This window comes from Microtus pennsylvanicus, chromosome 9, assembly GCF_037038515.1.
Source record: "Microtus pennsylvanicus isolate mMicPen1 chromosome 9, mMicPen1.hap1, whole genome shotgun sequence".
Classification (NCBI taxonomy): Eukaryota; Metazoa; Chordata; class Mammalia; order Rodentia; family Cricetidae; genus Microtus; species Microtus pennsylvanicus.
Window position 1 is genome coordinate 7,059,756 of NC_134587.1, and position 25,628 is coordinate 7,085,383.

General features: G+C 43.5%; 1 protein-coding gene across 11 annotated transcripts in view; it reads right to left on the bottom strand.

Moving 5' to 3' along the window:
• The window catches only part of Osbpl6 (oxysterol binding protein like 6), a 159,305-nt gene that overhangs the window by 7,736 nt on the left and 125,941 nt on the right, over positions 1-25,628 (bottom strand). For 4 of the 11 annotated variants that reach the window (XM_075984804.1, XM_075984811.1, XM_075984807.1 and 1 more), the window contains 11 exons: positions 22,240-22,405; positions 20,501-20,634; positions 19,692-19,715; positions 13,058-13,165; positions 10,882-11,019; positions 6,428-6,515; positions 5,659-5,912; positions 4,755-4,892; positions 4,158-4,221; positions 2,309-2,387; positions 251-395 (listed from right to left, as the gene is read on the bottom strand). In XM_075984804.1, coding sequence (XP_075840919.1) covers positions 251-395; positions 2,309-2,387; positions 4,158-4,221; positions 4,755-4,892; positions 5,659-5,912; positions 6,428-6,515; positions 10,882-11,019; positions 13,058-13,165; positions 19,692-19,715; positions 20,501-20,634; positions 22,240-22,405 — 1,338 coding nt within the window. Of the gene's footprint in view, positions 1-250; positions 396-2,308; positions 2,388-4,157; positions 4,222-4,754; positions 4,893-5,658; positions 5,913-6,427; positions 6,516-10,881; positions 11,020-13,057; positions 13,166-19,691; positions 19,716-20,500; positions 20,635-22,239; positions 22,406-25,628 lie in introns of those variants that run through there. The other 7 variants (XM_075984812.1, XM_075984805.1, XM_075984809.1 and 4 more) reach the window with 3 other exon arrangements.

A 25,628-nucleotide genomic window follows, 5' to 3' on the forward strand; every position in this document is an offset into this window, starting at 1 on the left:
AAAATGCCCTAAGACATGACACAGGGCATATCTCCTTCAATTTCTTCTCTAAAATGCCCTAAGACATGGCACAGGGCATATCTCCTTCAATTTCTTCTCTAAAATGCCCTAAGACATGACACAGGGCACATCTCCTTTAATTTCTTCTCTAAAATGCCCTCAGACATGGCACAGGGCATATCTCCTTCAATTTCTTCCTTGGGAAGCATTCCATATGGTCCTTCCTCTCTTGTTCTATGGCGCTTCTTACCTTAACAAACGTGAGTTTGCAGAGGCAAACACTGCTTTTGGTATTTCTAATGGTTACTTCTCCATAATGCTCGATCCATCTTCTCCCACTGAGGATGTTGTGTATACACGTGGTGACTTTGTTCCACACATAGTAATCTCCATACCTACAGAGGACACAGCACTGATCAAAAGCAGTGGACACAGATATGTTACTGTTCCTACAAGTGAGAATAGTCTTTGGGTAAAACTTCCTTTCCCCTCACTTCCCCTCATTCCTTAAAAACTACTGTGCAGTCATAAATATGCATGACATGACCCCTTTACTTAAGGGATAATGACGTGTTCTCTAGGGACCTAAAGCCGCTAAGTTCAACAATGCTTCTTTAGTGGCCCTCTGGGGCTAAGAGTATGCTAGGGGCATAGTGACATGTAAGCAAATACTCAGAACAGTCAAGTATCATGAAGGTTACTATCTACAAATGAGCAAAGCATACGAGGACAGAAGTGGGGGTCATCCCCAGCTTTGCAGGAACACGGAGTGATTATCAAGCGAGAGACACCAGATGAGGCTTGTGGTTTGTAGTGTGGAGGTGGGCACAGTGTATGGGGGGGGTGTATCTATAAGACACAAGGGCCAAGAGAACCTGGTATCTGGGGCCCTGCCAATGGTGTGCTCCAGATCACGAGGAGGGCAGGGAAGGCACTTGGTGACCTTCAAAAGGGTCTACATTTACTAGCAGGTGATGAGAGTATTTGTGGACGGATTGGAGGAAAGAAGCGTAATCAGATACACATTTGAGAACAATTACTCCCAGAATGCTCTCACAGTACACTGTCATAATAAAAGCTAAGAAGATGACATTGTCATAATAAAAGTTAGGAAGATGGAGCCATTCTTTAGGAAAAAGACAAGAAGGCGAACAAGCATATCTAGGGCACAAATCCAGTGTATATTCTGGGGAATGAGGTGCAGAATTTCTGCCAAGCACTGGGATGGCACGGGCACAAATCAGACGGAAGTGTATACATTATGTATATTTTCAAGTACAGTTATATTTCATAATGAAATAAAATACTTCTCAGGCCCAGCTGGTATGATACGGGTATTAGAGACACCAGGGAAGACGATATCCTCATGACTTTTCACTCATTGGATGTTTATCTCTTTCATCTTGCCTTTCCCCATATCCAATTCATCAGCTGGCTGGGTATGCACATGTGTGCATTCGTGTACGTGTGTACGTGTGTGTGTGTGTGTGTGTGTGTGTGTGTGTATGCATGCGTGTGGAGGGTAGCCTTATGTTTTGGTCTTTGCCTTCCACTTAGAGACGGGCTCACTCTGCTGTTTCTCTGCTGCATACTGCAGGGTGGCTGGCCTGTGTTTTCTGAGGATTCTCCCGTCTCCACCTCCTGTCTTCCCACAGCCGTGCTGGATCACAGACACTCATGCTAGGTATATGGCTTCTGGGGATTCGAACTCAGGTCCTCCTATTTGTGCTGAAGTGCTTTTTATATACCGAGCCATCTCTTTAGCTCCCCACCCCAGCACATCCTACCATCCAAATAGATGAAACCCAAATCAACCAGACAAGCCATAAACAACAAACTCATATCTTTGTCCTCAACACAAACCAAGCAATTTAAAAATATTTATAGTTTATCTCTTCTAAGTCTTTTTATATAGACTATGGTATAAAAGGATTCCATCATTACTTTTTTTCTAAATAACTTAGAAATTTAAGATAGATCCTTTATCTAAGCAAGATAGATATACAGGTAAAGTTATAAACAGGATAGAAAAGAAACGGATAAAGGGTGAGCTTGCTAACAAAAGCGTAGATTAATATGTTGGCGAGAACATGGCAGCTCTGGGCTGATCAGGAGGAGGCCGGGACAGAAGCAGGAAGCTGCTGCACACAGGCTAAGGTTATTCGTCCTTGTGGGAGTCCATACTGAAAATATCATGCTGAAGGTAACAGAGACTATGGGCATCCAGGGAAATGGACCCTTTGGACCTTCCCGCGTACCCACTTGTTCTGGGAGAGCAGAAGCCTGAGAGGGGAGGAGGGCAACCTACTTTGGAAGCGTAACATTCAGGGTTCCAACCGGCAGGATCTCCATCGACTTCCCCCAGAACTTATTTTTCCATCTGATATCTAAATGAGATAACGAGAGGACAAAAATACAATGCTCCATGTCTGATCGGTTCTGTAAAAACTAATAGTGGTACTGTATTTTACAAAGCATTTTTCTTTTTTGCAATTCTAGCAGATACTGTACTGCTATCTAATATTACAAGGACCTGAGGACAGCCAAGGTGAAAAGACTGTGATTCTTCCCAGACTCATTGCTTATTATTTCTCCACAATCATGTTCCCCGTTTGTTTCCATTTAACGGAACAAATTCCAGAAGCCAGAATAAAATATGTACATGTGGGAGGCACTCATATACGCATATGAACACAGACCCTATGGTGCTTTAATCCCCAGACAATAATAAACACTAAGTTTCAACTAAATGATAAAAATAGTCACCATATATATCAAGCCCGAAGTATATGTAAAAGTAACTGTGGTATGGGAAATACCACTGACTTACAACACATCTCCCCTGTGTGAAGGAGAACTTGGGATAAAAGGATAAAAAAGTAAACTAAAATCTTTACATAGAGATAGCGAAGATTTATGAGCCCGTGGGATGAACTTAATGAACACATCTCTACACTGGCTACGCTATAGCCTGAAGTCCAGCACTTTCTAACACATCCAAGCACTGGCTAAGACACAGCCCGAAGCCCAGCACTTCCTCTTATTCAATGGCTTTATGTATTTCACTTGGAGACTCAGATTTGCCTGCAAATCTCTAATAAGCACCTGGTCCCATCTGTATAAACTAAGGGAGCTTAGGGTTATTTTCATACAACTTCTGACTCTTGGGGTATAACCAAGAATTAATTTATTTTCTTATTTTGCCATAAAGTTCAGTTACAATATCTGTCATTGTGTGCTTAAGTTCAGGTAATGCTTCCTGTGAGCAATGAAACACCTTCCACATGCAAAGAAATATTTTACACTTAATAGCCAAGCCAGGAAATGCATCCTTTTCTCCTGGGTGGGGGGGCTGTTGAAGCTTTATTTTAGGTAACACTGTAAAACTGTACCCCAACAATGGACCTTAATTAGGAGAGGCTTCATTGCAAAGCCTGAACTCTGAAGAGTCAAAAGACCATGAATCACTTTAGTGTTTAAACTGTTACTGCTTGGGGGAAGAGCTGTTTCAGATCTTCTATGTGTGACACCACAGGGTGCAGAAGCTTCTGTCCTTATATAAACAGTGCAAGATATTTGCATATAAAAGACTCACTGCTCTCATACACTTGAAATTATCTCTGGATTCCCTGTAAGAACTAACACAGTGTCAATCCTAAGGAAATGGTTGTCTATAGTTATTCTTAAAAGAAACCTAGTCTGTATCCGTTCTGTATAGATAGTTTTGCTGAGCGTTGCTCATCTCGGCCGGCTGACTCTACACATGCTCCTGGATGTATTAGGTTGACAGATGTTTAGACAGAGTGCCAGGGAGCATTCCTTTGGGATTAAAATCTCTGCACATGCTCCAAGAGTAAGAGGGCAACAGACACCAGCGCCACAGTATAGAGGCCCAGAAGGCACGACGAGATAAGGTGAACCAGGCTGGAATAGGAAGCACGGAGCTGATATTCCGAAGACCCAGCATCTCACTTCCAAGACAACATGGCTTCATATTAAACTGGAAAATTTAATTTCTCAAGACGATTCCTGCCAACATTGAGTAATAGTCTCTGAGTTCTCAAGACAGAAATCAAACTGAGCAGTGTGCATTCTGTTGCTAGAAACTGTCCACAGGTCTTATACATTTGACTTTCAATTGTAGTTGAAATACAAACCTTGCCAGAACACAAAGTTCTTTGATTCACAGTGGCAGGCAGAAATGGGTGGATGATGGCTAACCTGGTGAGAGAGAGAGGAAGAGAGAGAGAGAAAGGGAGAGAGAGAGAGAGAGAGAGAGAGAGAGAGAGAGAGAGAGAGAGAGAGAGAAGAGAATGATGCTATTATTCCAACTTCTTTAAATGGTATTTTTTGTTTTTTGAGACAAGTTCTCAAGTATCTCAGACTGGCTTCAAATTTACAGCATTGTTAAGCCAAGCCTTGAACTCCCGATCCTGCTGCCTCCACCCAGTGCTGCGGTTACAAGCATGCACCACCACACCTAGATCCACCAACAATACTGTTTCAAAAAAATAAAATCACTCTGCCCCCCCAGTGAAAACTAGAGTATTCATTCTAATAATAAATTCATCTAAAATACTAAGTAAACACAGAGGTCTTACACACACACAGTGTGGGTGAGGAGGCAGTTAAATGACATAATTTTTCTCTTAACTGATAAGACAGCCTGTTCCAAATGCACAGTTATTAAAGTTCTTTTTTTTTTCTTCTCTTCACCAAACCGTCTCTTTAACATGGACGGCAACCTCACTTACTTGTTCTGAGAAGAACCGGAACCCCTTATCTTCTCTTATGCATTCGTAGGTCTCCCCCAGGACAGGGTTGAACGGTTTGCTTCCTGCTCTGAAGTAGGTGGAGCAGTACCCTGAGACGGCAAACGCAGCAACGAGAACCTGTGAAGACATCAGGTGCGTTTGTCTCTACCCCTACAGACTGCACACACTCCATGTTGAGGGGGGCGAATTGACGCCACGCATGTTTTCAATTACTTGAATCTTCATGAATACACAGGTAAGGATAAGTCAAACCACCCCGATGAGAAGTGTCCGACATCTGAGTCAAGCGCTCTTCACTCATGTGTCCACACAATTTCCTGACTATCACAGATTGATGTCAAAGGTTCTGGAAGCCAGTTTGGGAACCATGTCCTGGGCACACTCTTAGCCCCACAGGCGGGAAGGTATGGCTGCTGGTGCTGGATAGAGCAGAGGTCAAGTTTTCCAGCCTTAGGAGTAGAGGACAAAGTACCAAGAGCAAGTTGCTTTCTTAGAACTACATTCCTGGCCCACAGGACTAGCTGACAGATCCAGGCTCAGCATGCTTATACCCTCGCAGGCGGTTTTAATCTCTTTGCTAACATTTAGGGGGCACTCTAGGTCAGCAGGTGTCCCCGACCTGCAACTCAAGGTCAACATGCATCTATCCCAGGAAGCCATGAATGACTCCACATGGCAATGCCAAGGGCTGAGACCACTGTGGGAGTCTAGGTCATGAAGAACTCACATGAGTAGCCTCCAATAAGAAGATCTAGAATTTTCTGCCCATGCTTGGTTCTGCAGACCAAACCTTGGCTAACACCTATGCCGTGAGGACGTTATACAAACAGAAAAGTCGTCTACACAACGGCTGTGGCCTCGCTCAGGTCCTGCCCTTCCTTACCATCCTCTCATAGGGGTCGTCGGTCTCCGAGGCCTTGTCCAGGAGCTCGCTATACTCCAGTTCTTCACAGAGGTGCTGCAGAGTGTTGAGTGGCTCGTTGAGCTCCACGGGCATGGAGACCTTCGACAGGTCTTTGCCAATGTTGTTTCTCAAGATATTCCACAGGTTAATGTTACTGGTGTCAGGGCAAGGAGCAGGCAGGCACGTGCGGCGGCCATTCCTGAAGGCACCTCCTGTGAGCTCCCCATTCAGGACTGGGAGAGGAAGAAGGACAGTGAGTGATGTGTCCCCTCTCTGGTTCATAAAATCAGAGTGGAAAATTCTGACTGTAATAATCTAATCACAGCCTCCTTAATACATAGGATCATTTCTATATGAAGTTGAGAACAACATGCAAGACATCAGAGTACGTTTTAAACAAAGTTTTAAATATACTCAAATATTTAAAAAGAGTGCTCTCTCTCTCTCCCTTTCCCTCCCTCCCTTCCTCTCTCTCTCCCTTTCTCTCTCTGCGTGTGCGCGTGCATATTTTAACGAGAGGGACTTGACATTTGTGTCTGAACAAGATGTACGTCTTCTCTACTTAACCACATACGTCACAGATTCCACAGTCGCACACCCTGACAGATTATGCGACAGAAAAGCTATCGATAACTAACTGAAGGGGGACAATTGGTGAGCAGAAGAAGGGAATGCCTGGCTAGCAATTCAACCGGGGTTGTAATCTGGCATGCAGAGAGAACAACCTGGACGCTCAAACGATGCCTACTTTGCCGAGAAATATTGTCGGCGACACTGGTGTTGTCTTCAGATATGTTGTCACTCACGTCGCTGATGTAGGACTCATCATCAGAGGCCTAAGGAAGGAAGGACAGACAGGTGATGAGGACATCCCTCAGGATTCCTGCCTTGAAAACTCAGATCATCCAATGGTTGAAAGCAACACAGTCTTGTTCAAATGAGAAGCAGACGTCACTGTGAACACATACTTGGCTCAAGAAATATTTGAGTGTCTTCTGCAGGGAGCTAGGGAGGAACCTCTGTTTTGACGTCTCTCCTCAGCTAGGCTGGGGGAGGCTAGAATGCTTAATTCAGGAAAACACAGTAACATATACAAAATAGGAGGCCTGTGGCTCTACCCTTAGGACTCCAGATAGGCTGCCCAGAGCAGGATTATTGAGTGGAAGGTGTGGAGGTGTCCGAGAGAGAATAGGAGTTGCTCAGTCATTATAAGAGGGAGAGGCATAGGAAAAAGGGAGAGGCAAAAGCAAGAACCATTAGGGAAACATTCACCCAAGGACTGCTGGGAAGTAAAGAGTGGTGGTGACTAAGTGTAGAGAGACAGGAAAGGGCACAGCAGCGATGATAGGTTTTCATGCCAACCTGAAGGGTTATTAAAAACCACCAAATTGCAAGGGAGTGTACACAGAGTCAAGACTCAATTTTCCAGAAGATGCCTACAGCTGTCTTTAGGAAGGTGAATGAGAAGATGCTACACAGATCTAGGGAAATGCTGTAGGACAATGGTCTTGTACCCTGTAAAGATTTGTCACTTGTATTGGTTTAATACAATGCTGATTGGCCAGGAGCCAGGCAGGAAGTATAAATGGGGCAACCAGAATAGGAGAACTCTGGGAAAGGTTCAGTTTGCAGTCGTCACTCAGACATAGAGGAAGCAAGATGAGAATGCCTCACTGATAAAAGGTACCAAGCCATGTGGCTAATGAAGAGAAGAATTATGGGTAAATGTAAGATATAAGAGTTAATAAGAAGCCTGAACTAATAGGTCAACCCTATTTATGCATTTGTTACTGACTCTTGACGGGCAGTGTAAGTCAGCTTTTCCCAAAGAGCCAAGGACAGCAACTGCCTCCGCCTCGCCTTCTCTGCCTCACTTCCCAGCCCACAAACTGTATCTTCCATTTCTTCACCACCTATGTGCTCTCTTCTTCTGTTCCCATTGCTCCGCCATCTACTTTCTCACTTCCTGTGGCACCCAGCTGGGAGTGGCTGAGCTGTTGTCTGGGCCCTTTATGTACAGTTGCCTAGGTGCTATCCAGGGTCCAGCATCTGTTTCTTGATGATCTCGGTTATCATGCTTGCTGGGTGTGAGCATTGTTCTTTTGCTGTTCCTCACAGCTTCCTCTCATCACAGTGATCCTCTCTGGGTTCCACCTCACCAGGCCAGAGGAGAGATGCTCATTCCTGGGAGAGATCAGGGCTTGGGCCCAGGCTACAGATGCTGCTGAGAACACTGAGCATGACTTTCAGGCTGTACTGGTTACCAGGGAACGCCATTTTGAGTCTTCTCACCTTTTTGTTTTTTAAGCTTTATGTCAGTATTTTGCTACTGAAAGTTTTAAATTTGAATATAGTAAAAACTATTAGGACTAAGGGCATAGCTAAGTGATAGACAGCTAACCTAGCATGTGCAAGGCCCTGGGTTTGATCTCTTGCACCATGAAAAATGGTTTAAACTATTTTTAATTTCTAATATTTCTAGATTTAGTGACAATTTTTAAATTGGGGTTGAGGGGGTGGGCTGTCAGTATTGTGCCTGCTGTACAAACATAAAGACCTGAGACTGGATTCCCAGGACCCATGGAACAGCTGGGTGTGGTGAATGTGCCTGAAGTCACAGCAACGGAGGAAAGGAGACAGACCCAGAGCTGGCCAGCCAGCCTAGCCCAACCAATGAGCACTAGGGCTCAGGGAGAGAATGTGTCTCAAAATGAGATGGAGAGAAACTGAAAAAGATACTGGAAGCTGACTTCTACTCATGCATGCGTATGCACACAAACACACCCAGAGGCATATGCATACAAGAACACATACACAAACACACACATACACTTAAGTAAATAAAAGACAAGGTTGAAAAGAGTTCACGTAGTTCTCTTTCCAGAGTTCACCCATTTCCTGTGGTAAACCCTGACAGAAGGACCGCACACATGGGTCAGAATAATAGGAGGTTTTGCTTTTGCATGTAAAGTCTACAAACACGGCAATTTAAGAACATTTTTTTTTATGCTTGCTTCGGCATCACATATACTAAAATTGGAATGATACAGAGAATATTAGCATTAAAAAAGAATATTTTTTTCTGATTCATAATCTCCCTCTGTGCGTGGTCTCCATGGTTCTCACCGTGAAGAGAGCTAGCGGGAATACCACTAAGCTCAGTAAAACTGAGCTCTTTAGCTTGAAGGGGAAAAGGGCAAGTCGATCTCTTCCACCCAATGCCTCCAGAAGAAGCCCATCTCACTGATTACAGACGAGGAGACCAGTGCCTATCGGAACTGAACATCTATCACAAGCATGCTTACTGTTAGCATTTGTTAAAGAAACAGCCACGATGGAGCATGCTCTTCCTCTCTGGCGTCTGATCTCTCCAAAACTGGGCCATAAATGGTACAATGTTGCTGGTGCAGAATTCCAAGGGGACAAGGGGCATGGGTCAGAGGTGTGCAAGTCCTAAGTTTGTGGTGCAGTAACTGGGGCTGGGCTATTTGCTGTGGTCCTTTCACAGGGTTCTAGGCATGGGCCAAGACCCTGTGGTGTTATCAAGGTTGGTCTTCTTCCCCGTGAGCTAAAAGTGCTGGGGTCGAATATTTTTGTTTTGAACTTCAGGGTTCAAAAATAGTTCATGAATTATTTTCTAAATGTGACTCGGCATGTCCCTGCATTCTAAATTCTAAAGCCGACACCAGACTGGTGGATCACTCTGGAAAGAAGTAGGCCATCTTCAAACACCAGTGATGCAGCTTTTAGTAGACAGTTTTCTTAAAGGGAGCCAAGGACTCATTAAGTAAATGCACTGGTAGTGACCACATCCCTAGTCAGGGAAATCTGGATGTGGGCACTTCCCAGAAGTGGGGGAATGGCCTGGAAAAAAAAAAACCAAAACCCTTCCCTTCATGACATTAGTAAATACTTATTGAGTGCCGGTTCTAAATTCACTAGACTGTTCCAGAGACCAAGTGGTAAAGTCTCCACCTTCGTGGAACTTGTATTCTAGAGAGGGGAACACAGGAGAGACAAATGGAATCGATGGAGCATAGTGTTGGCGAGTGGTAACTAGGAGGGAAACACAGACAAGGCCGACCGAAGGCTGGGGTGGGGAGAGGGAACCGGCAGAGCCACGCTGAGGTGGGTCAGCCATCATGGGCTTCCCTGATGGTGTCTACTGAGGAAGAACTAGGCTGAATGCAGGGAGAAGATGACAGACATATCTCTGGGAGAAATGCTCCTGCCAGCGTAGACGGTGAGGGCAAAGGGCCCGTCTCCACTGCCGTACAGGACACACAACTTGCACGGACCCTGCAGCTGTGACGGGAATTCATACACCAATCCTTGCCTTGCTAGATGGGCTTGCTGAGTGTGTCAGCGTAAAGGCTTGGGGAGTCTCTGATGGGGTTCTCGAGACTGGAGAAGGGGTAGACCTAGGAGCCATACCTTGACTAAGGAGGAGGGACAGCCCTGAGAGACTCACAGTGACAATCACCTGAGTTTATTTCCTGGCCAACTCCTGAGTATTGTGGCATAGGAAGAAGATAGGACTAAAAGCCACTTTTTGTGAAAACCTCTAAAACACAGAGCACAGGGACAGGTACGCAGTCCGGTTCTTTCCAGTGTAGGTCACACAAAAGACTACTTCTCTTAGTTACTAGAGACAATACGGCTTCTTTAGCAAATTGATAACTCTAGGAATCACTCCTTTGGCTGTGGGAAGAATCTATAACAAAAAGAGACAAGAGGCTGCACCTGAGTACAGAGAATGGATTATTAACATTTTTGTGTAGCAGCTGAATTGTTATCCTAAGAATACTGGGAATTGGGACATGATTAGATTTGCCTTGGAGAAATATTAAGTTACCCAATCGAAAAGGTTTCTAAGTGTCTCATCCTTTCTGTATTACCGAATGGTCCCTGCAATGAACTCTGCTAACAATGGCTGGGTTACTTGGTCACGTATATGAATTTTTGATTATTTCCCTTTATTCATCCAAGTTAAGAGCCCTGAGTTGCAATCCTGAGTCACCATGAAGTGCTCAGGAAATGGGAAGCACCACGGTAGCTTCTATACTTCCGCCCTGCTATAGGGAGAGCCTTGTCCTGTGACATAAACAAACACCTCTAACAGCCCAGAGTCCCAGGGGCTGGCGGTCTTTGCCCAGACTCACGGTTGCAGGCAAACGAGATGGACACACCCAGGACCCTTACCTCATTCTCTGATGAACTTGCAGACAGAAGCACCTCTTGGGCATCGAAGAACTCGGACACAGATTCTGACATGGAGAGGCGGCTCTCATTGGCCACCTGCTGCGACAGAGGGAGGTTGACATGGATTTGCTCACCGGCCTATAGGAGAAAGAGAGAGAGAATGTGACAGAATCAGGTTTCCCTCCTAGCAGCACTGCTAGTCCTCCAAGTTAGTTAGATTTCTAGAAAATTCCAGACTGCCCATTAACACTAGTGTCCAAGTTCCAGTTGCCACCATATATGATGTCATCTACTGTGTCTGGAGATACCCAAAGGCAGAATGAAAAGATGGTGATGTGACAATTTGATTTCAAGTCAATGCTCTATTGGTAACAAATGGAATTTAACAGGTGAAACCTCTATTAAAAATGGGAGTGGACTGTGGTCTTAGGACTGACATTACTGGTCATAGTCTAAGCCAGTGGTTCTCAACGTTCCTGATGCTTTAATACAGCTCCTCAGGTTGTGTGATTCCCACCATAACATTATTTTCATTGCTACTTCATAACTGTAATTTTGCTACTGTTATGAATTGTAACGGAGATACCTGGCGTGAGGTGCAGGATATCTGACGTGCGACCCCCAAATGCCTCATGACCTGAACCGCTGGTTTAAGCAGTACATTGAACCTCAAGAAGTATTTACAGAAACTTCTTGAGACAACTAAGACCACGGTGATGTATAAAACTAATCTCTGAAATAGGATATGTCTAATTTTATTTCCAACCAAATCGTAGATTTTAAACTAATTAAACATGTCTAGACTACTGAATGTAATTTCAAGTAAAATACTGCTTATGTGTGCTGAGGCACACACGACTGCTTTCAAGGAAGATAAATTGAATTAGAAATAATTTTAAGAATATTATATATATTCTAATTCACTTTTCAGGGTGAAGACTCCAATTAAAGATTAAGTAATTTCGAAATCACATTTATTCATTGGGTGTACTATGGGGGCACACACACATACATGGGTGTAGGGGGCTGGGTCAGAGGTCAACCTGTAGTGCTCTGTTCTCTCTACCTCTATGGGGCTCCCTGGGGACTGTACTCAGGTCAGCAGACTTGGTGGCAAGCGGCTTGACTCACTGAGTCTCCTTGCTGGATCTAAATATTTTTTCAGTGATAAGACTTAGAACTATTGCTAGATTCTGAGCAACTGACTGGATATAAATGTGATTGGAGTCCAGTGGGACCCTAAGCAAGAATGGAGACAGTAGACAACCTAAGTCAATGGTAGGATGCCTTGGGATAGTTCAAGCTGAATGCCTGAGTCTGATTTATGGTAAAATTCATAGTAAAAATATATGGTTTGGGTGCAAATAAGACCTTAGCATTAATTTAAGCTCTCATTTTGTTAGATGTATTGCCATATACACAGCTTTAATTTCTCACAATTAATAAAACAGTAACTTTACAAAATCTTAGACATATTTTAGCCTACATTCTGAATGGTTTTCTATTTTTCATGTCATTTCTTCATTATAAAAAACAGAACAGCGGTGTGTCCTGTAGAGGCCGCTGAGAATGACATCTGAGGTACAACGTGACTGGTTAGGGCAGTCCCAGCACACAGCGGTTATGACACCTGTTAGCCATACCTAGGGCCTCCGGGCGGGCGGGCGCTAGGCACGCACCCCACCACACTTCCAGTCCCTGCTGGCTTTTGACCCTCTGAGTCATCAGTTAGCTTTGTTTCAGCAAGAACAGGTCTTCTATCCCTAGATAACTTCTTTCAAAGAAACCTTTAAGCAGTTCTTATTTAACAATTTATCAGGTAAAATTATTTTCAGCATGTCATTGGACATTTGGTGCTAATGAACTTGTTAAAAAAAGGGGGGAACAAAATACAGATGCAAAAAATAAAAAAAGCTGGACTAGATAAAAAAATAAAATATTTGGTGACATCAGATGAATATAGAAATGAATGAAAAGAGACAGCGATCACCGGGAAATCATGATGTCAAGTACACACATATGTTTTAATTCAAAGACTACTGAGCTGTCTGCAACATGAGTATTTATGGAGAAGATATTATTAATGGAAAACAACTGTTTAAAATAAGCAAAAAATAAGTAGAAATTCAGATGCCATAAAATAGATGTTCTCTAACTGTTCCTAAATGAGCCTTACCTCATCAGGGCTAGGGATAATATTTACACTGACAACCTGATCACAGATGATAGACTCTGAGTGTATTCTGTTCAGCCGACTCCTGAGCTCAGCATTCTGGTTGAGTGCCTTAAAGTAACAAAAACTGCAATTGTAACTGCAAATTAGTAGGCAAGCGTTACAAGCAAATACAAGGGACCACTTGAGACAACAACATTGGAGAGGCCCTAGCTCACACTTTCCCATGCGCTGGGCCGTATCAGTTAAGAAGGAAATAAGTGGCTCCGAGTTATGACGCTAACTTTTTGTAATATAAGAGCACTACTTATAGTTCCAAAGTCAGGCCACTGTGACGGGTGACTTCCGAAGCCCTTTTCAAATTTGAATAAAATGCCAAGTTGAAATTGTGCACGGTGCTTCTAGGGCACCATTCTGAAGAACAACTGCAGGGCCGCAGGGGTGTAAGATAATTCTGGTCAGAGGGTTTTCTGGGATTTACATCGAGAGAACCAGAATGGGAGCTTCCTATACTTCTAAAGGTCGGCCCTGGGCAGGAAGAGCACTGGCTGCCTAAAAGGAAAAGACGATGGCATTTTCCCAGTATGTGCTGTTTACTTTGAGATTTACCTGGATGGTCTGGAGACAGATGTTTTTAACCCACATCTTTAATTTTTTTAGTGTTAAAACTCTGTTTTCTCCTTAGTTGGGTAGCAAACAGGTATTATGGTCACCAAAGAGAAATCTTAAGTGTGCTCCTTACTGAGATGAAGAACAAACGGTCTTCATTTTGTTTTTTTACTTTGAAGTTTTTCAAACTTCAAAAGTAAGTTCTCTGAAATTATTGCTAATACTTAAGATCAAGGATATGTGCTATACATGGAGAATAATTATTATTTGCTGCCAATATGTTGACACTGTATGAAAGAAAAAAGCTTGGATTCTACTTTTAAGGGCTGCGCAACATTTTACTAGTTCAAAATTTCAAGGTTGTAACCAACGTCCAAGACCAAATCCTACTTCTGTTTCAAACAGGCATCCCCTCCATGGAAGTCCGAGCAAATATGGGAAAGAAAGCACTTCCCTGATAATATATATGCAGTGGTAGGTGCAAGACTTGGTCTTTGACACAAAGGGAGCAGAACTAAGTCACTCCGACTCTGGCAAACTCAAGCTGGCCACCATGCATGCGTCAGCCCGTTTTAGCAATTTTACTCAGGCTGGGTCCTCCTTTTGCCTTGCTCATCAGTCTGCTTGTGAGATTGCTGCAGTCCAGAGCCTGAGCGCTGGGCATAGTGTCCCCAGCAGGGACCAGCACCACATTTTCTAACAGTATCATGGAAATTGAGAATACTGAAGAGTCCAGGTATTGAAAGAGGAAACACCGTTGGAGTGATAATAACATGAAAGACCACGGAAGATGATAATAATTTGGGAATGTGTTCAAGGAGAGTAAACAGGGACAGAGCAAGGAAAAGGGAGGAAGATTCCAGCCACTGGTGCCAGCTGCCGAGCAAGAGAAACTACGGGGGCCTGCCCGGAAGAGGATAGATGTGCCAAGGCCAACAGGGAAGAGCTGAGGAACCAGCACTGTGCGGTGCCTACTGTCTTCACTGAACAGTCATACAGGGACCATCTGCACTCACTAGCGCCTCTAGACTGTGTGAAAGACCCCACAGAGCATGCCCAATCCTGCCTCCAGTCCTCAAACAATAACAATGTCTAACACCTAAAAAACAGCAGTACCATAACGAACCTTTACATCCCAACTTCTTCAGACAATAGATGGGAATTTAACTTAGACTCAGGGAGACACTGGAACGATCGTTTGACTAAGTGGAATTGTGGGTTCTGGGAAGGAAACAGCCTGAGCTGGAGGGGGATTAATAACACTCAGCAAAGGTTTTCACACAATCAAACCCTTTGTTGAAGGTAAATCTGCTTCAAAAGAAGTGAAAGGATTAGTAAAAAAAAAAAGTCAAAACCCAAATTCTGCACAAACAGCCTTGCTTTTTTCCCAATTAAAAATTACTGTTATATTTAGAAAATTAAAGCATCTAATATGTTTTGAATTCATACCATACTACTGGACTGGGGACACCAGTGTGTCTTTCTTCCTAGTTTTTTTTTATATTGTACTTTTTATATTGTTTCCCAGGTGAACGGCTTTCACTTCTTACCTGTACTTTATGCTCTGGTCATGAACACATGCTTGAAACTTTTTAGAAACACGATTTTGGTAGCTGCACTGTAGGCAATGGTTTCCCATTGGACACGTAGGTAGTGACAAAGTTTTACTACAGCAAACACGTTGTGATATCAGCATGGACCCACAGAGACAATGGGTTACCATGGAGACTTGATACATAGCTAAAAAATCGTAAAGAATTCTATGAAAAACGTCTTCATACCCTCAGATTTCCTGGGGTCCCAGAGAATTGCAGAATTCAGAAACAAATAAGTAGACATGGGATTTCTCTCCCATTACAGAGGACCTATCTGCGGCCTGTGACAGATAGTATGGCTGGGATGTTAAATTATGCCATATGTGCCTCGAGCCAACCTTTTGTTTACAGTCTCGGTCTTAACATACTTAAATAATTCTAAGTGCGCATTCTCCCCGCACAGCCTGGAGCCTCAGACGCACACTCTGTCAGCTCAGTTAACAGCAATGCCTTTTTCCCTCTCTCTCAGCAATGCACAAAATAACGACGTCTTTAATGACTGTGGCATGTTGATGAAGTGACATATAGCAATTCCAGCTGGAGTGGATGGGTCGGATGCTGTCGCTCACATTTGTATGGACTCACTTTACACTGTATTCAGCACAAGCTGTGTCCAAATTCTGGGGTAAGAAACCAAACCAGCAACGCTAACACAGCATACTACGCTGCGGGAGAGACCCACACATATCCCGGCAAGTTACTGCTTTGTTAATTGGGAGTGCCGAAGCTGTCTTAGTTTTATACTACACAATTTAATTCTAGTGTTCGTGAAATGAGGGCTGATATAGAATAAGGTCACCTAAAAGGGACAGAAGCCAAAAAAGTCCTATTCTACACATGTATGTTCAACATCTCTGCTTGTCATGGATGTGAAAGTTACATTTCACGAGGGGTAAAATTAAACAATTATGTTGTGTTTGTGTCTGAAGAGGAGTTTATTGGTCTCTCCAGCCTTGTGAGTTTCTACTTACTCAAGGCAGGTAACAGTGTTTGCCAGATACAGAGTGAAGAATGCTAATCTCATCTACTTCATACGCTATGTCCTGCTAAAAGGATGACAGAATTTGTCAAGTTTATATGATATATACTGAATAGCTTCCCCGAAAAATGCACCATTTTAATCATCAGATATCATATCAAATAGGACTTATGTCAAATAAAATATGAACTTTAACAATGTCAGTCAATTTAAATGACTTCACTACCATCTTCCTCCTTCCCTCTCTTTAGGAGAGACCATGAGGAAGATGTCCGGGGGTCCAACTGCTGACAGTGTATAGGGACCAAAGGCGTCTTTGGGCCACCTGAAAGCACACTCTAACATGAAGTTACACTCATAGGAAAATATACACAGGGTGTGGAGACAAACCGTCTCAAACTATTTGGTACTTATGCAGTCTTAAGTACTCCAACTATTTGGTACTTTTAGAGTCTTAAGGACTCAAACTATTTGGTACTCTTACAGTCTTAAGTACTACATTCAAGGTGGGACGGTGCTAAAAGTGCTGGCCACGATGCCCCAACTGTCTCCTACTTTCAGGATCTCGTCCTCTTCTGGCTCCCATATAACAAACACATACTGATATGACTACCACAGTCAAGAACGTCATTCAGTCCATGTGCTATTCACTGATAAAGAGGATGTTTTAAAAGTTTTTCCTTTGTAAAGATTCTCAAAGCTCTACCATTGGTCTTCACTTGAGCTTAGTCAAAAGGGCCAGGAAATGATCTACCCTTGATCTTAGTGGCCATCACTTGAATTCCGCTGGCAGTTTGAACCTGATCTCCATCAGAGAATCTCTCTTAACCTGGTCCTGGCTAGTTTGATGTCAACTTGACACAAGATAACATCACCTGAGTGGAGGGCACATCATCTGAGAAGATGCTTCCATAAGGGCCACTGTAGGCAAGGTTGTAGGGCAGTGATTGATGGGGGACAAACCATCAATTGTGGGTAGGTATATCCCTGGACACACACACACACACACGATCTATGAGGAGCAAGCCAGTAAGCAGAGCTCCTTCATGGCTTCTGCATCAGCTCCTGCCTCGAGGTTCTTAGCCAGTCTGAGTTCCTGCCCTGGCATCCCTTGATGGGCAGTGCAATTCAGATTATGCTTTTGGTCATGGTGTTTTACCACAACCATGGTAACCAGAACTAAGACACCCTGTCCTTAATACTGATGTTCTCTGCTGCAGCACCAGCTCCCCTGGTCCACTTCTGCTCTGCCTGAAAATACCACCCATCAGCATCTTCAACATCCCTGAGATGCTGATTTCCTTACTTCTCTTTCTGCCCCTCAAGATGGAAATATATATATATATATATATATCTCCATTTGTCTGTTAGATGACCTACAGACATTTAAACTCCTCTACAGAATCATTTATCACAAGCCTCTGGTAAATATGTCCTTTCTGTTTTTCCTCTTTTGGGGAGAAAGAACTCACATGCTACGTTATCCAACCAGGGGCTGGAGTCTGCTTCCTAGCCCCCTTCTAATGTTCACCTGATCACCAGGCCACGATGATCCCATAATTCAGCCCTTGCTCTACCAACCATGAAAGGTCTTTGCTTTGGGAATATTACCACACATTTCATCAGACAGTCTGAAATTACCTTAAATAATGAGTCTGACCAGGTGGTAGTGCCTTTATTTCATCCATTCTCCATACTACGATACCTGGCTAATCTTTCTAATATATACAGAATGCCACATATTTCCAATTTCTGGTAGTTAAACTTCTTTAAGCCTCCTTATCATTGATAGCATAAATTTAATCCTTCGTGTCTCAATGGGATGGTTACCATCTCATGACTACCCATGGAATAACTTCCCCATTCACCAAATTCTCTAGACTCCTATTAAGTGTTCAAAATATCAGGATCAATTCACTACAGAAGAGTAACTGTCAGTAAACTGAATGCCTAATACAGAAGTCACCACTCTGCGGTGAGGGCAGAAGTGGCCAGTGTCTGCTTGACTGGCTCAGTTGAACTGTATAGATGGGCACAATAATGTCACCGTAGCCAAAAGCTAAGACACACAAAGGTAAGCATCGAATTTTCCAGTGGCTAATGTGCAACAGTCTTAATAGTCCCAAACTATTTTCATATCTTTTTGAGCCTTTTTGGTTAGGAGGAAAATCGACATTTAACAACCCTAAACCAAACAACTCAAGAAAAATCTACTGAGGCCTTGACTCATGATGCAAATTAAGTATCTCTCAAGAGCAGGAACTATTTGAACTCAAAGTGTGTATGGTTGGTTTCACTGCTATCACTCTAGGGTGGGGTCCTTCTTCATCCCCTCTGACCTGAGGAAGTCAGATCCCTGCCTGTGCTTTCCACTCAGTGATCTGACCCTGGAAATCTACCTCACCATGTCCTGCTGTGAATGGCACAGTGTGGTCCATTTAACTCTTTCCTGGGTGGACAGTGTTCACTTACCAACAAGATCATGAGCTTCTTGGAAACCAGGTCTGTGATATCCCATATCTTGCATAATATCTAGTCAGTTAAGTGTATACACAAATGAAAAAATGATTTTCTACCACGCCAATCTCTCTTCCTAGTCATTTCTAGATTCTTACAAAGCCAAATCCTAGATCTCTATCCATTTTTGAGACAGAGTTTCATGAATCTCAGACTGACCTCAAAATCATTATGTAGCCAAGAAAGACCTTCAGCATCTGATCTCCTTGCTTCCACATCCTGAGCGCTAGCATTATAAAGCATATGTCACTTTGCCCAATTCTATGTGGGGCTGGGGGTTGAACCTGGGCTATTTGTGCATGCGAGGCAAGCATTTGATCAGCCTCCTCATATCCCCAGACCTCAAGCCAATTCTCTGTCTTAATGAGAGAGAAAGAAAAGCAAGCAAGCGGCAAGCAAGAAACAAATTTTCTTAGTATATGTTCAATATGTTTATGTCACTAAACTAACATTATAAAACATACTAGAGAAAAAAATACAACACTTTGGGGTTCAGGGTGTATTCTATGTGTCTTCATCTACATGTTCGTTTGACTATTATTTTGACCTTTCTTCTTCATGGCCCATTCATAATAACAATTTGAAAGATCAATTAATATTAACAGAGCACTGAGAGGATTCATTGACGTGAGCAGATGTCATAACTTTTGCCGGTTATTAGTGAAGTCCTCTGCAGGCTGCCAGTCAGGCGCTATGGTGACGCACATATTCCCAAGGCCCTGGATTGTACTGGAAGCCTCATATGTCCCTCAGCTGGTGGGGTTTGTGGTTGTGGGGAATGTGTAGCCTAGATATTGGCATGCCATTATAGGAGACCGAATAGTGAAAACACGGACAGATCGGGTACGCAAACCACAGTGAGGAGAGTTCCCATTTCACTCCTCGGGACTACGGAAAATATTCAAGCAGGGTCGGATCCACATGGAGAACCACTTACCCACGACTTGCTGGCTCCTTCACTCTGATCCAAGGCGCCAGGAAGTGAACAATATTTTATATAAACACTGAGTTGTCACAAAACAATCACATAACAGCATCACATGCTCAAAGGATTCAAACTGGGTGCAATTTAGGACTGTCTGAAGAAAATGTTTATTACAGAAATGTGTAGCTTTTTAGAATTTGTAATCGAAACCTCAACTCTGAGGTATACAGAGGCGTGGTTACTATTAGTAAAATAAAATATGACATATGCTAAAATATAGCATATTTATGTTCAGGAGCACAACAGACTGAGGGAAATCCCAAGAGTGCAAATTAGAAAAGAAATAGGAAATTAGTAATTACCCATTTACCTATTAATTACCTATTCACAGTCATTAGGAACTTTCAACAGATTAAAATCTAAGTGGAAAAACGTACAGTGTGGTAGACCTAGTAGACTATGTTTTATTTACCACTGGACTGAATATATTCTGGAATATTCCTTAAACATGCAAATCATGTATAAATGCCTGTTTTACTTTGTCTTTTTAAAAATCAGGAGCTATCTGACAAACGACCCCAGACATTAACTCAAGCTGTCAAATACACCAATTTATATGTACTCAGCAATTATTGCTCATTTTCACTCTTACCTTGACCTTTTTAGGAAAAACAAAAACCCAACACTACTATTCAATGCTGACTCTGCAAGGTCTTGGGAGAGTGTCAGAGGGACATGCCATCTCCAGCGCTGCTGGCCTCCTCCCTCCTCCTTCGCCTAGCATCTTTTGCTCGCCCATGCACAAGAACACTTGGGCCTACCTGTGATAGTGACTGCCGGAGCCTGGCCATCTGTGTGCTATGGCCTTTGTTGTGGTCTTGCTCGGAAACCATCTGCTTCAGCTTCTCCTTCTCTATAGCGATGCTATTAAATGCAGACTTCAAAAGAGAATGCACTGAGCAGAGAGAAAAGCGAGGAACAAACAGTAACTGTAGCAGAACGAACGCACAGGCTGTCAACTTCTGGACACTAGCTGGAGACATTTTCCAGAAAGACTAGGTTATGGTCTGACTTTAAAAAAAAGAATCAGACCTTAGGGGGAAAAAAAAAACCCTAGACTTAAATAGAATCATCTGAGTATCCATACTCTGAAAAAATATGCAACTGTAATTAATTAAAATGGAAATTTTTATATTTCATGCCAGATGAGCCAACACAGATTTGGAAGCAACATACAAAATACCAACATCAATTCTCAACATCAATACTTAGAAACTAACTTACATCTCAAGAAGGAAAAGAAAGCATGTTTGTTTGTCACGTTTGATGGTAATATTTAGAGCCATTCTGTCAAAGTGTCACGCAGCTCAAGAGTTATTACAGAGTTATTTCCACAGTGCACCCCCCTCCCAAAAAAAAGAGCATTTTGTGAATCCTGTCAACATAAACCGGACAGTGGACCCAGAAGTCCTGACTGGCTTCTTTGCCGTGGGAAACGATTTGGATTAAAAAGCAACCCTGGCTTTGCTTTGTCAGCAATGAGTGTCTCGGTGTCAAAGGTGCTTTGATTTAAAAGCAACAGCAGGAACAACGGTTCTCTCCATTGCCTACATATCTAACAAGTTACGTTGGTAAAATCTGAGGCAGTCTTGTGGTTTGAACCACAAAAGGTTGAGCTTAGAATTCCTATTTTTATATTAACAGTGTTTCAAAAGTGTGTGAAGTCTTCCAAAATAGACTTCCTTTTTTGAAAAAAAAAAAAAGCTACGCCCCTGTCTCACAATCTCTCAATTCATGTGTAACAATGCACCATCAACGGAAAGGAATTCCATCAACAGCTGGAATTAATACCACTGTTGATTTAAAAGCTCCTCACAGTGCCCTTCCAGAGGCCAGTGAGGCACGGAGCTGCCGTTTTGTCCCCCTTGCACGGAGGGTCTGTATGTCTGCTGAGAAAACCTGTAGTTTTAACAGAGGCTTTCAAAGTCTGGAAACCTGAGTTTCATGGTTAAGAGCATTGTCTGCTCTTCCAAAGGTCCCGAGTTCAATTCCCGGCAACCACATGGTGGCTCACAACCATCTGTAATGAGGTCTGGTGCCCCCTTCTGGCCTGCAGACATACACACAGACAGAATATTGTACACATGATAAATAAATACTTAAAAAAAAAAAGACTAACCAAACAAAGCTCTCTTGGGGGTGCCATCGAGTTTACCCTTCCCCTGTGCTGTGCTCACCTACACACTCCTCCAACTGCTGCCACCCCAGCCCAGAAGCAAAGGCACTGGCTCTGATCCGGATATTAGCATCCGGTTTAACAAGGCAATTAAAAATGCATTTGTGAGGAGTTAGGAAACGGTATTAATTGACACATCCATAGAGAAAAGTAATAAAACGATTATTTCAGGATTATGAAATTGGAGTCACATCCGGTTGTGCCGTAAATATCGGACACAGGAAACTCGAGCGGCACGGTGACCCGGGCGTCCGCCTGGATGTCATAAAACAACGACCTTCCATCCAATTCGCCACGGCCTGAGAAAACACCTTGCTGTGTTACCTTTCTGTGCGATCAGACAAAATTCTTCTTGTAGCTTTGTATAATCCGTGGAACTTTCCAGAGGGTCAGTGAGGTGGCTAGGAGGGGTCTGGAACTCGGTATCTGCACAGAGGTTGGGGTTGGAGGAATGCAGACGCACTGGGGACATGGTGGCGCTGAAGGGAACCTGGAAGGGAAGGTGTAAATTATTCACGTGTCCCCATGTCCTGTTCCACCATCCGCTACGCAGACAAGGTCCCTCCTATCCTTAGTCACTGCTTTCTGACGGCATGCTCGGAGACCCTCAGTCCTCACCTCATTTATTTTGCAAGCAGTGTAGGTTTCGGAGAAGGGGTCTTGTTCCTGATAGTTCAAGAATGCCCAAAACTCTCCGAGTTTTCATTCTTACAAAGAATAATAACTATGGAATGAAAAAGCAGACCTCTGACCTGAAAAATAAGTGACCTCTGACTCATCCTGAAAAGTAAGTGGCAGGGAAAAGAAGCCTGAACCTTGATGCGTGGACCTGTTCTCATCCTGAGGGCAATTTATGTTCACTTGTCTTTGAGCCTAGGCAGAATCCTGATAAATATGTAAAAACACACTTGAAGACTCACTTGGTCTACAGCCACCAGAAAAAAAAACCAAGTTTATATTACATATATTACATACACTAATGACTCAAGCCATCTAAAGGTATACTCACTAGAATATATATTCACAGATTAAACCTGTGCTGTGAGTCACTGCCATTGCCCCGGTGTGCCACACACGATACTGATCTATAACAAACGTGGTTTATGAACCTGCCACCGGTGCAAAGCATTAAGAAGTAAAGGTTGCATTATTCTAGACCATTCCCGAGGGCTACAGGAGCTTCCCTGCCTGGACTGCATCTGGACTGGCCTTGTGCTGGGTGAAGGCAAAGTACTTTATCATCCCTTTTAGAAGGATCAACCCAAGGGTCACAAATGCTATTGGCCAATCGTTCTTGGAAAATGGAAATGCTAATTCTTCTAGCAAATCCACCAGAAGTGACTTTTCCCTTCATCTTAGGCGTTCATTCACTTGTCCTGAGAAGCCATATCGTAGACTCTACAAAACTACAATTGAAATAAATGATAACTCTTTCTCCCTGGCGAATTTGCGTGTTTCCATAGGAAAAAGGAGGCAAATCTTGGCTTGGGCATGGGGGTGGGGTTTTAAAATGCTTAATTTTTTTTTTTTTTGATTTTTCGAGACAGGGTTTCTCTGTAGCTTTTGGTTCCTGTCCTGGAACTAGCTCTTGTAGACCAGGCTGGCCTCGAACTCACAGAGATCCGCCTGCCTCTGCCTCCCGAGTGCTGGGATTAAAGGTGTGCACCACCACTGCCCGGCTTAAAATGCTTAATTTTAAATGTATTTTTTGTTGTTGTTGTTTAAATTTCATGGATTTGGTGAGATAGAATAGGAAAAAAAGGATTCTCTCTCTGTGTGTGTGTGTCTCTCTCTCTCTCTTGCTCTTTTTGGATAGAGAGAAAAAAGGAAATCTGGCTTCTGGGCAGCACTAGCCTGGGGGCCCTGCTGATGCAGCTCAGCTCTGCCAGGGAGTAATCTCTCTGGAAAGCTACCAAAGGGGAGACGATGCTACTGAGGAAGGAAGAGAACGGGGAAACTTCCCACTAACAAGTGTCTTTGCATGCTAACACACATTCTCGGAGGCATTCAGAGGGATCGGTGCCATCATCTTTTATTCTCAGCAGGGACAGCAGGGACACTGTGCTGGAGATGTCAACAGCTGCCTTTCTTGTCAGGCTCAAACTTCTTTTCAGTCCAGATTTGAGTCAGACAAGTTAGGAAGGAGTCACTGGAAAGAATGGGATGCGGGTGTTCCCTTACTCTGGGGACTCCTTTCTGGGGTACTTCTGTGCTAACGATGACAGAGGGCCTTTGGGAACACCTAAGAGAAGCATGGGGTCTGTGGAAAATGATTAAAGGTAGACAGAGGAACATTAAGAAACCCAAAGGCGGGTGTTTTCGGTTTGGGAGATACTGTGTGTTGAAGGTCCTGGGAAAGAGTTTTAGGCCACTCAGTGGTAGCGAGTTTCTTGTCATCAGTGATGACTGGGAAGGGAGTTGCCACCAGCTCCCCGTGCTTAGAGCTGAGAATCCTCAGTGCTGGATTTGGGCCTTTCTCTCTGCTCAGGAAAGAACCTCAAGGCTTCTGAGGGAGGAAGCCTGGTTCTGGAACTTTCTGATACTAGTAGCTGTAGTATGGAGTGGACATGTTAGGGGATGCCCTGAAAACTCACCCACAAATTAGTCAAAAGAGAAGGGAATTGTAAGGAGACCTGCTGGCCCCAAATATAGCAAAGAGCACTGGGAAAGAACCCCAGTGTGTCCAACAATAATAAGTTTAGAGGTCTTACTCAACCGGGGTGAAAATCCCCTGTTCGTATTCTGCAGTTTGCTTTCAGGGATATGTTTGAGGTACTGGAGGCTTGGGGAGCCTTGGTGTTGTTCCATAGTTGGGGCCAGTGTTTCTGTGTTTCCAGTTTGAAGTTCTATGGGCTTTGGCTAGTGGAGAAAGTGGGTCATTCCAGGGGCAAGCATTAAGACCCAACAAGAATAAATTTTGGAACCATCTCCTCAGGTATAAAGGTCACTCCACTCCGGAAGCCTGAGTGGAAGGGGATAAAATTGACAAGGATTCTGTGGAAAAATTCTAGACCAAAAAAGCTTCCTATAAGATAGGGAAGGTTCAAACGTGGGGTAACCTTCCGTGTTGGGAAGAGGAGGGGCATTAAAAGAAACAGGGAGGCTCAGCCAGGCCACTGGAGTTGGGGAGGGGGCAGGGGGCAGTGGTGGATCCTCCATGCCTCTCAGGATAGAGTCAGAGTGCAGACCCAAGCAGGTTAGTAGCCAGCCACCCCAGTTATTTCTGTAATTATTCCAAGTGTTGACAGTACCCCCTTTTTCCCCACTAGAATCTAAGTTATTTTTATAATTCCTGTGGCCACAGCTGGGTTGGGATGTGGGCATTAATGTTTCCTATTTTAAAGAGCCTTTTCTTTTGCTTCCAAGTGAAGAAAATACAAACCTACTCTAAGCAAAGGGGTGCTAGCCCTAACTTTATTATTTTCACTGTCTGCATCTAAAGTTTAAAAAACCGAGCCCAGAAAAAACACAATCACCCCCCTGCACGCTCTTTTGGAAGGGTATCAGTGGAAGAAGCATTAGCCTTCTCACAAGGTAAATGAGTTTGGCTTTCCAGACTACGATGTTGTTACTTCTCTAAAGATCATCTGGATTTCTCTACTTGGGTCCTTTAACTGGTTAGACACGTCTACTGTCAGAATCTGTTATTGAACCAGGGGCAGAGACTTCATTAATCTGCACTTGAATACATCCGCTGCACCAGAGTGCAATTT